We start from the raw sequence: 13,849 nt of genomic DNA, 5'->3' as shown, positions 1-13,849 counted from the left end.
GTTGTCAGCCTTACGCGCCGGCCGCCCTTTGCGCTCAAGAATATTCCTTCTACTTATTTCCCTTAGAGGCTGAGTCGACTTCAGGGCCATAGTGCGGCTGGAAGAATCAGGTCAGTTGAAAAAGATCCAATGACCTCATCGGGATATAAGAGTACCACAGAATTTTTATATTACCTGATTAGAGAACTCTAATCGCAACACCCTGTATATAAAGAATCCACCCAACTGAGCACGCCAGGTGCAAGTTGTGTGCAGGAAGCAAGCATAAATACAGTTTCCTCTAATTTAAGGCCATAATCTGTCTTGGTGCCGTGTGACAACAAGCGCGTTCAGATCTGACGTGTCTGCTGGGATCCGTGGACAGCGCAAAGTACAGATAACGGGTTTATAACCTGCGATGAAAACTGCAAAGCTACTTGGTTCATCCAGAGCAGACCATAAGCACTGTTGCCACTTCTAATATAATCTGAGTTCTAAGGGTTGCTTCCAGATTGCCTTATTTTTTCTTTACAGACAGATCATTTCATGATATTGTCGCGATTTGTGGTTGTGACTATAGGCGGGGTTTGGGTTGGATGTTAGGAATCTTTGGCCTCTTCTATACACCACTCGGCACTATACATAATTAGAGTTCACTGAAACACACGGTATTCGCAGTCTATTATAGTCTCCACTAGCCGTTTCCTTGCCACGGATTTAACTCAGTGGAGATTCTTCAGCTTCCGTGGTCACGTCGTTAACTGCCGGTTAACATTCCACAACTGAACTCATAGCGCCATCTTGTCAGCCATCCTTCCAGAGCCCAGCTCTCGGTTAACACTCCACACCTGAACTCATAGCGCCATCTTGTCAGCCATCCTTCCAGAGCCCAGCTCTCGGTTAACACTCCACACCTGAACTCATAGCGCCATCTTGTCAGCCATCCTTCCAGAGCCCAGCTCTCGGTTAACACTCCACACCTGAACTCATAGCGCCATCTTGTCAGCCATCCTTCCAGAGCCCCGCTCTCGGTTAACATTCCACACCTGAACTCATAGCGCCATCTTGTCAGCCATCCTTCCAGAGCCCAGCTCTCGGTTAACACTCCACACCTGAACTCATAGCGCCATCTTCTCAGCCATCCTTCCAGAGCCCAGCTCTCGACTAACTGCTCACATGGAACTCGACTGACTATTCCCAACTGAAATCTTCCTTACAGCCACTTTGCATGGACCTAATAGAAAACACCGTTTCCAACAGGATCCCAATTGTGACGTGTCTGCCGATCCTTTGTTCAGACACGGCAGTTCTTTTATTGTCGCATGAGTGCTCATTTCCAGTGGAACCTGTTTACCGAGTCATTGCCTAGAAATGAACTCTTCCGGCTTTCAGGCGTCATGTCATAATATCACTGTTATAATGGACGTTGTATTGACTGTATCCTTATCATACAAGGCGTTTTGGAAGTGTGTTCTACCCTTGTCTTCAAGTGACTGATTGTCATTATACTAACAGAGTTACACTGATTTTTTGTCTTTAACATTGTTAACGGTGGCTGGGATCGATTAGGGACACCGCAATAGTCCGCATTTAGACTACAACCCAGTAGTTTGATTGCACCGTCGCCTCTGATATGAAAGATAAAAGGTTGTAAAAATCGATTATTATAATGACAAGCAGTCACACGAGCTCATTAGCTGACCCAACTCTCTGAAAGTCGTGTGATTCGAACATATTTCTGATAACAGGAAATGTCACGTGATATCAGTACAATGAATCTGCCATTGTGAGACGGACCTTAGAGTTGGAACATTCCAATGGAAATACATATTTCCACCAACACCACCGCTGTCTCTTTAGTTTCAACATTCGAACATCTGAGCTTTCTTCTCTTCCGCTGTACATATTTAAATCACTTCTTGGACCGTAACGTGCAGTTGATATGCTACTCCAAGTTGTCTTACTTTCATTTGACCTCCGTGTGTAAGGCATCTTCTTCCTGACTCCTCTCTACTCTAAGTAACCCTAGTAATTTTTCATTTGTTCTGTTGAAAGACTCGGGTGAAACTTTTCGTAGACCTTCCGCTGTGTTGTGGTACACTTCGCCCTGTCACAGTGAGGCAATGCTCCACAGTTTCTCCCTAATTCTGCTAAGGAATTACCATACTGTCACCAGATTGGAAGCAAACCTTAGACGTTTTAGGAAAAAGTGACAAGGTGCTTCAGCAAGCAAAGTGACCTGGTACAGGGTTTGATTCCAGGCTGATGCAGTCGCCTATCCGACTGTTATTTCCGCGGGAGAATATAGGTGGCAGTGTCAAGATGGATGCTTCACCCTCATGTAGTCAGTTTTAATTTCTTGGGGTGGGGTGAGACTAAGTCCACTTGGTACGTCGGCCACTAATTGGCGTATTGTATCAGCCCCGGATGATAAATGATGATGAATGTGGAACAGTCGTGGAATGAGAATTAGCAGGAGAAACCGAGGTACTCTGCGAAAACCTGCCTCGGTGCCACTTTGTCCACCAAAAATCCCACAAGAACTGACCTGGGCTCGAACCCGGTTCGCCGAGAACCTCCTGAGCTACGGTGCGGCCTCATCCTCATGTAGAACTATGTCAAGAATGCTTGGAGTTACACTTCAGCATTGGCTTACGTACATCGATAATTTTACCTTTAAATTGTTGTTGTTGACAAGATAATGCAGTGAGTTTTCCAGACAGCGCAACCGTGAAGTGAACTTATGTGTCATAGGTAGGATGAGCTTGATCGGAGTACCTGTCTGCTCCTCTCTTGAACTAGGAAGAAAACTCATTGAATTTTCGTTGTACCCGTGTTTTATTGCGCATCTCAGTCTCAGAACTAGGGGATAGGTACAACTTAGGAATCGATAGATTTCTTTATTGTATACTATATCAAAATTTAATTTTCATCATTCTATGCTGAACTCTCTCGGCAGAAACAGGTTATAAATTTGTTAATTTTGAGCTATATATAGCTTATTTTGTCGAGAGACATTTTTTTTCAATATTCCTGAGTCGAAAAAGAAGTAGGACATGAATGTTCTAGATTTCAATTGGATCTGTGCTGTGTGATGACGTACCAGTATCCTGTAAACTGAACAAATTTAAGAAAACTGGTCAAACATGTGTAGTGAAGTTATGTTGGACTGATCAAGTACAATAAAGTATCAGGTCGATAACTTGTGGTGTAGACAACGATACGCAGAAGTATGCTCACTATCATAGATGATACGTGACATTCCTATTATCCGTTATTACTGTGGTTTTAATTCAAAAACGCATAGCGCAAGTATACAGGCTGGTGAATTGTGAGGCGGGCTGAAAGACAGCAGCGGATCCTTGCAGGGCGTATGCATAGTTAGCCCAGTTGTTTCTGCGTCGAAACGTTTTCCGTCGAGCGTGACGGTTCGCGGGTGCTGCTGTGTTTCTTCTGAGGATGGTGTTCGCGCCTGGACGCACTCCAACGACGACGCCCCTCCAACGAGTCCTGGATCCTGGTGTAATCAGAAGCTAGACGTCAGTAAGGTCTGGCCAGCCGTTATCAGAACAGCTGCAGTGAGTCGAGTGAACAGCGCCAAACAACGAAGGACTGAAATTTGCAGGGATCAGCTGATGCTGCATGTTTCGGCAATGGTAATGTCAGACAAGCTCTGTGAGTACTTTCCTTGAATCGGATTCCTTCCATGAAATTGTACACAAATAACTGACTTTAGATATTAGATTCTGGAGGAATTTTTGAGGATATAATTTGGACGAAACTTGAACTGAGAATAATATATTTTATACAACACGTGAAATGGGAAGAATTCCTTTACGAAAATTGCGAAACGGGTGACGTTTATTTGAGACTATGCAAATTTTGGAGCATATCTTTTAAATTCCAATGCGCTAGTAAGCATGTCTTTAAGACAGAAGGGTCAAATGACTGGCATTAGAAGCTTCTGTAAAACGAGGCATACATTGGTGACGAACTGGAAACTTTTTTTAATTGGTACTGGGGTGGGACTAAGTCCCTTGCTCTGCGGCCACTTCTGGCCTATTGTACCAGCCCCAGATGATAGGTGAGGGTGATTGTGGAGCAATTGGTGGAATGAAGATTGGCAGGGGAAACCGAAGTACTGGGAGAAAACCTGTCCCAGCGCCACTTCTCCACCACAAATCCCACTTGACCAGACCCTGGATCGAACCCGGGCCGCCGCGTTGGGAAGCCAGCGACTAACCGCTTGAGCCATGGCGCGGCCAACTGGAAACTTAATCAAATGTTTGTTTTTTTAAGACACTTTGTCAGCTGCTTATGTGAAATGATTATGAATTTGGAAAGAAAGTGGAAATAAACATTTATGTCCCCTCTGATGGTACTGACGAAGATTTGCATAGGGGATGAGAAAAATAGCCAACTGCAATCCAAAATGCGGAGCATGACTGCTAACTACTAAATTGACATCTTCTGTGGGAAAACATGAAATTGAGAGTAAGATCTGAAAGCTTGTGACACGGTACATTAATACAAATGTTGTTATGTTTCTGGACATTATCCATCCTCTTGTCTTTATCTAAAAATCGTCCTGCTTATTTTTCAAAACACAACGTTTCGGAAACTAGATTCTGTTGGGCCTACGGAGACAGGGACTAGCTCTGTCCACTTGGCCCAACTGAGTAGGTTTTACCTGTAGACGGAGGCAGAAATCCGTCTCCGAAACGTTGTGTTTTGAAAAGTAAACAGGACGGCTTTTAGATAAGACAAGACTATGGATAATATCCAAAAAGCTAATATTTGTAATGAACAAATGAAGTTGATTATTAACATATCAAACAGAGTATTAATTCTCTACGTACTCGTTGAAGCTTAGCTGTATATATGTTCCACAGAACTCTGAATTCTACCCACACAGTGTGTTTGTGTGTTTCCTTCGGTTCTCACAAGAAATAACGACTACTTCCCTTAATGTCTGAGGTATGTACAGTCTTCGCTTGCTCGGGTTCAAATCCCACAAAAGTCATGGATGTTTGGTAAGTGTATGCGTTTATTCTGTGTTTAGTTAAAGGCCTTGCGACGAGCGTCCTAGGAATCTTTCCTCCCCCCCTTGGCACTACAGCCCCAGTGGGCCTAGGCCTACCTCCATGAACTTCTCCGTTCACTTCGGTTTTTCTAGATCTTACACATTCGGTAGGACTTCTTGGGCGGGTGATCAGCTCGTCGCAAGGCCTCTACCTGTACATAAACACAGAAAAACGCACACACACAAACTAAACATCCATGCCCTGAGTGGAATTCGAACCCACGATCCAGGTTTCCAAGCGAGCGAAGACAGTACATGCCTTAGACCGCTCGGCTACCGTGACCGGCCTAGGAACCTTACCGTCTGTAAAATGATCATGAAACTGAGAAATTAGTGCTCTGCTGCACAGTGGGAGCAAGAGGAGAGGAGAACAAAATGAACTTCCCTTAATAGCAACAACCCATTAGTCGTTATAACGAAAATATAATATTCCTCCTGCGAGATACAAACTGTATTTTTTATCAATTATTTAGAAGAAATTCGTTCTTATCTCAACTATACCAAGGTTGTCTGTGGGTTTCCTCGGTCCTAGAGCAAATGCTGAGTTGGTACACAAATCTCACGTGCAGCCCTCCCAATGGTAATACCAAAATTTCGCCCCAGTATAGCCTTTCCAATGTTAAATAGGAAATGTTACTCTACTGCAGCCCTTAAAATGTTGAAATCAAAATTAATTCCGATCATAAGCAGTAAAGCCCCTGCTCAAATTCTCTCCTTTTCTTATAATAAAATCCACATCTTAAATTTTGTCTTTTCAATTCCTGAAACTGAACCCTCTCATTAACATACCTATAGCAGAAGGATGAGCGGGCACTGCCTTGGAAATTTCAACACCTGAGGAAACAATTTCCTTCCCCCCTTAAAAATAGTATCTCTCACTGCCCCTCACCCCATTTATCCTCTAGTCGATATTTAAAGGACTGAGGGCAAAAGTAACATTCACATATGTAAAAAGAATTACGAATGAAACTCTCATTGGTACGTAGTCCTGCTTGAGAAACTCACAGATATTTGAGAAGTCAGTACGTTCCCGTGTTTTATAGAACCCAAAATTTTGTTATCGTGTTCACAATAGCCCGCCGTACGAATGAAGTTCACGTGGTCACACACTATTGATTTTACAATTAGTGTGAATACTATTCTCCTTGCTACACCTAGATATCACAATATGTATTTTCGCTTCAGATTTTGGACATAAATTTCCTGTGTATGTCTTTTCTATCTTTCACATGTGTGCTAAATATTTTACCCATCTCATTCCAACAAACGCTTATTTAGTGCGGATCTTTAGCAAAATTTAGGTAGATTTTGTCTTCCGCTGATCTGAATCTAAAGGTGTTCTGTGTTTGAGGTAAAGATTAATGTAACAGTATGTCTACATACCAAGCTGTTGAGAGCTACTGCAGAGAAATTACCCCATCACTTACAACTTTGTTGTGTGGTTGGAATGTATCAGAGCGACGAGCTGAATGAAGAAAAGGGTCGTTTGTTTGTCTTGACTTAAAATGCAACGAGAAAGACTCTCACGACACCATCAAGATAAAAAAATGACAATTATAATCTATTTTCTTCGGCCATTTTGTGACATACTAAATTTCAATTGTTCTACTAATCGTGATTTTGTTTTAGGAGTGACCTGGTCTCGTGCTATGTTCTCGATGGGAGACTATGTCAAGGTCACAAAGAGAGTTAGAAGATGTGTTCGTGTGGAGCCCTCTAAGTGTGTCACGTGCAAAGTGGCCTGTGCTAGGCTTAGGTCAAAAGGAGCTTCTATTTTGCGTTGAAAAATGTCCACTTCGTTTCATCCCATATAAATAATTCTGCGGTCTAGAAAGCTGAAATTATCCTGATACTATGTTTTCGTTTGCTTATATTCATGGTTCGTTGAGTACTGTCACGTTTAAGCAAATTGCATTAAAAATTGAAATGTAGCCTACAGTCCACAAATAGACAGTCTATTTATTATAGCTGATATTTAGGTTATGGTTACGCTTCAAGGTAACAAGTAGAAACGAAATTTTACTTTAATGTATTACTTTAAAATTGAATCGATGAGTCTTATTTGAAATGAAAACTAGAGCGGAGAGAATTGATGGGAATTGCTACATTACACGGTGTTCACATAATACACCGGAGCTTCTATGTCGATCTTTCGACTGCGTCTTTATGTTTGTTCTACATAAAGAAGACACATAGAAGGTAAATATTTCAGTTTGTATATTGGGTTAGTGAAGTTTTAATTGTATTGTGACACGTTCCCTCAAAGCAAGAACTATGGTGCCAGAGAAACAGCCGCTGCTAGGTAATGTCCGCATACAACAATAGAAGAATTGTCACGATGCGAGATGTGACGCGTATAACCGTCGCTATTGAGCGAAATGGTAAGCACATTTCGACGGAGAAGAATTCATGCAACAATAGAACTGTGATTTCTGTGCGGTTCGTGCCGAGAAGTTATAAACACGATAAAGGAGATTGTTTGAGTCAGTTGAATTTCGATGTTCCAGCCTGCCAGGATATGAACTAGGAAGTGGCGTGGTAAATTGGAGAAACAAGTTTCCGGATTGGGCAGTTCGCAGAATAATTGAGAAAATATGGCAAAAGAGGAATTAGGTTGAGCAAAGAAGACTTCATAGTGTGTTGCAATGAGAGTGAGACTGTTATAAATCCGTTTCCAGGAAAAGACTAGTGAACTGAGAAGACTTGGCATGTCCTAGTGGTTTGTAAAGTGTGTGCGGATTAGCGATAGCGCTGTATCACTTGTAGTTAAAGAGTTGAGTGAATAAGGTGTCAATAAATCCAATCATCCAATCCAAACCCCGTCTAATAGTCACTAATACACGTGATAGTATAATGCAATTCAAGGTGTAACTGATGTTAAAGCACAGAGTGGTTCCCTGGACGACTTGGAGTCGTAGCCCATTGCAGTAAGCAATGGAAACCATGACATTTGCCATTACAGAAGAGGTGAGAAGCAAGAAAACTTTCTGGTCTCGGTTACAGCAACGATCATACGTGTCATAAGATCAACATTTTCATCAGCGCTTTACATCTCCTACCTAAAATCTAAAATTAGTATGAGTATATACAAAACTATCATTTTACCTGTTGGTTTGTATTGGTGTGAGACCCTTATACAAGAGGAAAGGTGTTGGGCAGAATATTTGGAGATGACAATGCGGAAGTAATGGGAGGATGGAGGAAATTACATAATGAAGTATTTAGTAACTTTTCTTTCTCCCTTGGCACTACAGCCCCAGTGGGCCTAGGCCTACCTCCATGAACTTCTCCGTTCACTTCGGTTTCTCTAGAAATTACACATACGGTAGGACTCATTGGGCGGGTGACCAGCTCGTCGCAAGGCCTCTACCTGTACACAAACACAGAAAAACGCACACACACAAACTAAACATCAATGCCCTGAGTGGTATTCGAACCAACGATCCCGGTTTCCAAACGAACGAAGACAGTACGTGCCTTAGACCACTCGGCTACCGTGACCAGCTTTAGTAACTTTTACTGTTCATTAGTTACTATTACTATCATTATGTTCATCAAATATATGTCTGTAAGTTGGCTCGGACATGTAGTAGGTGTGAGAATATGAGAAATGCATACAAAATGTTAGCCGGAAAACCTGAAGGTAAAAGACCACTTTAGAGAAATAGAAGTAGATGGGACGATACTGTTAAAATGGCTCTGAGAGAAGCAAGACATAAAGACGATGACTGCATTTTATGTGGTTCAGGGTTGGGACCAGTGGCAGGATCTTATAAAAATGTTAGCGAATTTTCGGATACTAAAAAAGGACGGAAATTTTTTAAGTTGCAACTGTCAGCTTCTCTGAGACTCCATCCCATGGCGTTACAATCTGGCTAAAATTTTCAGTTCAGGCTGTTGTACCTGTAGCGTTATCGCAAGCGTGAGTTTTACTTTACGTATCCTAATGGTTGTGTTTCAGAAGGGGATGCTGACGTGAAGGTCAAGGAGGTCATGGCAGTACAGCAGTCTCAACTCATGGGCCCAGCGCCTCCCGTTTCTTGGAGGTTCTCCCCTCTTCCTACTCACATATTCGGCTTGCTGCCAGACGCTTGTAGCAGTGAGAGTAGCGACACAGAACTGGAACAGAAAGAAGGTTTGCAGCAGATAGAAGAAGAGCGGAAGTTGCGTCAACAACGACAATACGAAGACTACAGGAGCTTTCTGGAGGAGCAAAAGCGCCAGTTCTGTCTGCAACAAGAAGCTCAACTGTATCAAGAACACGAAGACATTCAAGAACGATGTTTTCAGGACGGGCGCTTCCGTAAGTGCTTGAGCGGGTACGTTCAGGAACAACGTTATATAGAAGACGAGTCCGTAGAGAACCGTAATCTGAACGGGTGCCTTCAAGAACAGGATAAATATAACCTCAGTGGTTACAATCACGAACACGATACATATCAGTTAAACGGACATCTCCAAGAGCAACCGCGGGATAATCAGTTTACAGTTGATGCAGATCAGTGTCATAATCAGTTTGCAACACAGCAGTATGCAGAAAACGAGCTTCAGTATCTAGAAGGAGGGGAGGGGTGCTCCAGGCCCCCCCAGCAGTGTTACAGCACGGATGTTCCGGTCGGGCACACTGAACTTGTAGGTCAGCAGGAGACAGACGAGGGCGGACGGCTGTTCTGTATTGTCGGCCCCACCGGAAGTGCCTGTGCAACCATGTCGACATTAGTTGGGGCAGCGGAAGGTGAGTACTGACCATGAAGCAGGGCTGTAGTTCAGCGTCTGGTGTATAGCAGTCGGGAGTAGATTTGTCTCCTTAAACAGACATTCATGGCATTTGTTGTTTGGAATTATATATGAAATATGACACTTTCAAACAAAACAGGAAAATCTAGGCTGCCTTCATACAGGCTCTGCTACATAAGGGTAAGGTAATTCTTCGTCTTTCATGGAACTCGAAAGTTCTCTGCCGTGTTCACATAAACCAGCACCTGGACCCTAACCTGTGCCAGATGAACCCAATCTATAACCTGAACTGCATAATTTTTAAATGTGTTTAAACATTATCTTTATATGTACGCTTACGACTGGCTACGGGCTATATGACCGAAGGGTCGGTGTTCGTGTCCCGGTAGGGTCAAGAATTCTTTCTTCTCCACGTGGTTCAGACCGGCTCTGGGGCCAACCCAAGGGATATAGAAGCTCTTTCTCCGGGGGTACAGCGGCCCGAGGCGTGAAGCTGACCACTCACATGCAATTAGTGTCAAGGTCAAGAAAATATGGATCTACACATCCAATCCCCCACACGCCTTCATGGCGTAGTGGTTAATTAGTTAAACACAACGAAAAACCTACCTTTTGTCTACGTTTACTCGTAAGTTGACTAAATAATCTATCCATTACAGTGTGAGCCATTGCCAATGAAAAAAAAAGCAACAGGGAGACATAGGCTTAGATGGGAGGATAATATTAAAGTGGATCTTAATACAATGTCCGTGCGGAGTGTGTGGGAGTTGACTGAATTTATCTGCCGCGGGACTGAACCCAGTCGCGGTTTATTACGAACAGATGAATGAGTAGTGAGGTTCTGTATATAAGGCAGCCCGGGTTTCTGGGCGGCTGTTTAGCTTCTCAAGAAAGGCTCTGTTCCCAGGAGGCAGGTAATGGGCCTTGCAAAATTCTGGTATGCTTTACTTGAGTTGAATACCGCTACAGTTCGGATGGAGCCACAGTCGCTTTCCGCTTAACCTAAAATATCTGTTGGAGATAATAACAGACTCGTAAGCTCGTAATGGCGTGCAAACTATTCCGACACTGCTAAGCCTCTTCGCGTCCACAAGAGAACTCACGCGGCTACACGAGGAAGGCTGTCTCTCATGTCTGTCCTTCAAACATAGCATTAGGGCCATAATTATTGTGAAGTGCTGTGCCCTTTTAATCACAGCATCTTCACACGGTCAGCTGTAAAATAAAAATACACGTATAGCCAGTCCAAGATGGATGCTTTGACGGTTTACAGAAATCTTACGAGACCAATTACATATATCAAAAATATAGGTACGACATTAAAAACGAGAGATTAGGCAGGTTAGCACAGTTAATATAGTGACTGCCTATGGCCAGGAAAACAACTGTTAGGCCCACAATACACACACAGTTTGGCCTTCCGATCGACCTTACAGGCAAAACTGTAACAGTTTACCCCCTCCCTTTCCTCCCCACACACGCGCAGATAAAGCGGCAGGCTTCATGCCACAATCACGGTCTTCCAGCCTATAATGTTGAGTCACACACGTCACGTGCTACGGTCCTGCAGGCAGAACTGACGGACTGACGGGTTTCCCACAGTCCAACAGTCCAAACGATTGGCCGGCCGGCCGCACCACACACGTCAGTTTTGCCTTTCAGTCTTCAACTGTGCAGGCCGAACGGGAGGCCAAACTGTGTGTGTATGGGGGGCCTTAGATGCTTCGCCGCCACAACGACTAGACAGGCTCAAGGGTACAACCAGTCCCTCGTCAAGTGGGCAATTCGTGTAATTTGCTTGGAGCAAACAGCGCCGAGGTTAAGAATCTGTGAAGCTATATCTGTGCTCCGTCATACGTTTTCATGGCCTTATTGAAAATAGGGATAACTGGCAAATTTGATTCTACGAATTCGCAAAACCGATCCCCATGGCCGTATGACTTTTCACATACTGGAATCTTGGGTACGACTATCTATCTATCTATCTATCTATCTATCTATCTATCTATCTATCTATCTATCTATCTATCTATCTATCTATCTATCTATCTATCTATCTATCTATCTATCTATCTATCTATCTATCTATCTATCTATCTATCTATCTATCTATCTATCTATCTATCTATCTATCTATAGGTCTACAGCCATTTTTGGACCTTGGCCCGTTTTTAATTTTCTTAATCCTATACACAGTCGGTAGGACTACTTGGACGGGGATCAGCCAGTCGCAAGGCCGCTACCTACAAGCAGAACAACACAGACGAAGAATAAAATCACACATACACCCATACCTCGATTGGGATTCAAACCCACGATGGCAGAGTTCGAGCGAAAGAAAATAGTCCATGCTGAGACCGCGTGGCCACTGTGACCGGCGGGTTCGAATATAGTCAACATATATATATGCTTATCCGCACTTATCTGTGTTGCCTTCTAACAGACATTAAAAAAGGCTTATAAACTAGTTAAAGTTGTAGTACTTAGAGCTGACAGTCATCCGACGCGGAGTAGGAGAAGTATTGGTAGTGGCGGGGAGAGCTCCAGCATGCCGACAAGTGTGGCGGGGAATGCAGTACAGGCGTTCTCAAAAGGAAATAACTTCTTACCTCATTGTGTTGCATAGTGATGGTGGTTTAGTCTCGTTGATGTTCACACATCCGATGTTAAGTTTTAAGTGCCGAATGGCAGACTATTGTGCACTACACTATTATACACTTTTCACTGTTATATACATGAAGAGTTTATTTACATATTACACGGGTCTATTCTAAAGGGGCAACACCGGCAATGTCCGCATAGATATCATCTCCACATGCCTGTCCTTCCTCGTCACCACCAGATGAACGGGAGCTATCATCAGAACTATCATCACTATCACCGCCAACATGGAAGACGAACTCCCGCCCTGTGCCCAAAAGGCTTTCCCGTGCCATTAATTGTTGCTCAATGTTCCTTACATGTTGGCACCTATGTTGCCATTCTTCTGCAGTTATGGAAGCCAATTTTTGGTCTGCCAGTTTAATGACGTCATCCATCTTAAATGTGGTATTGTTTTGAGCAACCCAATTTTTTACGGTGGCCCATATTAACTCAGTTGGGATGAGTTCTGGGTGTTACGGAGGGAGTCGTAAAATATTGTGATTGTGTTCTGCAAAGATTCCATCTATTTTATAGGAAATGTATTTCGGTTTGAGTGGTAGGATCATATTATATATGTCTGGATTCTGCAATGATGAAAAATCAGTGTTATTGAAGGTAATAGGTGGAAGGTGATATTTTAGCCAGGATATCATAAAATCTCTTCTTGAATTTGAGTTAGGTGCTCTGTTTAGTTGTACATTATGGTAGGGAGCTTTATCAATGACAAGAACAGAATTTGGGGAAGGTTAGGAATAAGTCGCTCCTTCAACCATTTTTCATAATTGGTCTAGTTCATGTCACTGTAAACTTGCTCTCCCCCTGCATGCATAACAATGAGCCGTTGGCCTTTGGACACAGAGGAATTATCCCTGGATGGATCCATCACTCCATGCATATGGGGTGGTGTGCGATGAATGAATATAGTTTTCATCCATGTAGATGTTTGGGCGGCCCTCTTCCCTATATTCTTTAATTTGCCGCAAATACTGAAAACGTTTAGCTCTTATATACCGTTCCACCAGTATCTGCGGATTATTTTTTGTTTTCTTCCAGCGGAACCCGTTTCAAAATAATTTTCTTTAATGTGGAGATGCATCCCTGAAAATCTAATGTTTTCTTCATGTTTTCGTGAACTTTTTTCAGGGTAGGTCTCTGTTTTTCGACTATGTAGAAGTCGTTAATTAATCTTCGCACCAGAGACTCGTTAAAGTCGTCCAAAGTGGCTAGTGGAGATTTTCTAGGTCTTTCTTTATGGGGTGTCGGAAAGGAAGTGGAAGCCCCAGATTCGATATTTTTTTGTTTCTCTTATTATTCTTCTGACACTACTTTCCGATACATCTGTTGCCTTTGCTACTTCCACTGCTATGTTCTTCACTGTAATTGCTGGCCCAGCCTCTTTCGTATACT

The 13,849-nt window shown here is 43.0% G+C and overlaps 1 protein-coding gene across 3 annotated transcripts in view; it reads left to right on the top strand.

Moving 5' to 3' along the window:
- Positions 1-3,306: 3,306 nt before the first annotated feature.
- LOC111874522 (heat shock 70 kDa protein 12A) overlaps positions 3,307-13,849 on the top strand; it is a 51,403-nt gene continuing 40,860 nt past the window's right edge. For 2 of the 3 annotated variants that reach the window (XR_004514113.1, XM_033755475.1), the window contains exons 1-2: positions 3,307-3,635; positions 9,024-9,797. Coding sequence is in view for 2 of the 3 variants with exons in the window: in XM_033755475.1 (XP_033611366.1) it covers positions 9,056-9,797 (742 nt within the window). In the remaining variant the exon portion in view is untranslated. Of the gene's footprint in view, positions 3,655-9,023; positions 9,798-13,849 lie in introns of all 3 variants that reach the window. The other variant, XM_023870091.2, reaches the window with a different exon arrangement.

Source organism: Cryptotermes secundus, unplaced genomic scaffold, assembly GCF_002891405.2.
Source record: "Cryptotermes secundus unplaced genomic scaffold, Csec_1.0 scaffold629, whole genome shotgun sequence".
Classification (NCBI taxonomy): Eukaryota; Metazoa; Arthropoda; class Insecta; order Blattodea; family Kalotermitidae; genus Cryptotermes; species Cryptotermes secundus.
This window is presented reverse-complemented; position numbering and strand designations above follow the sequence as displayed.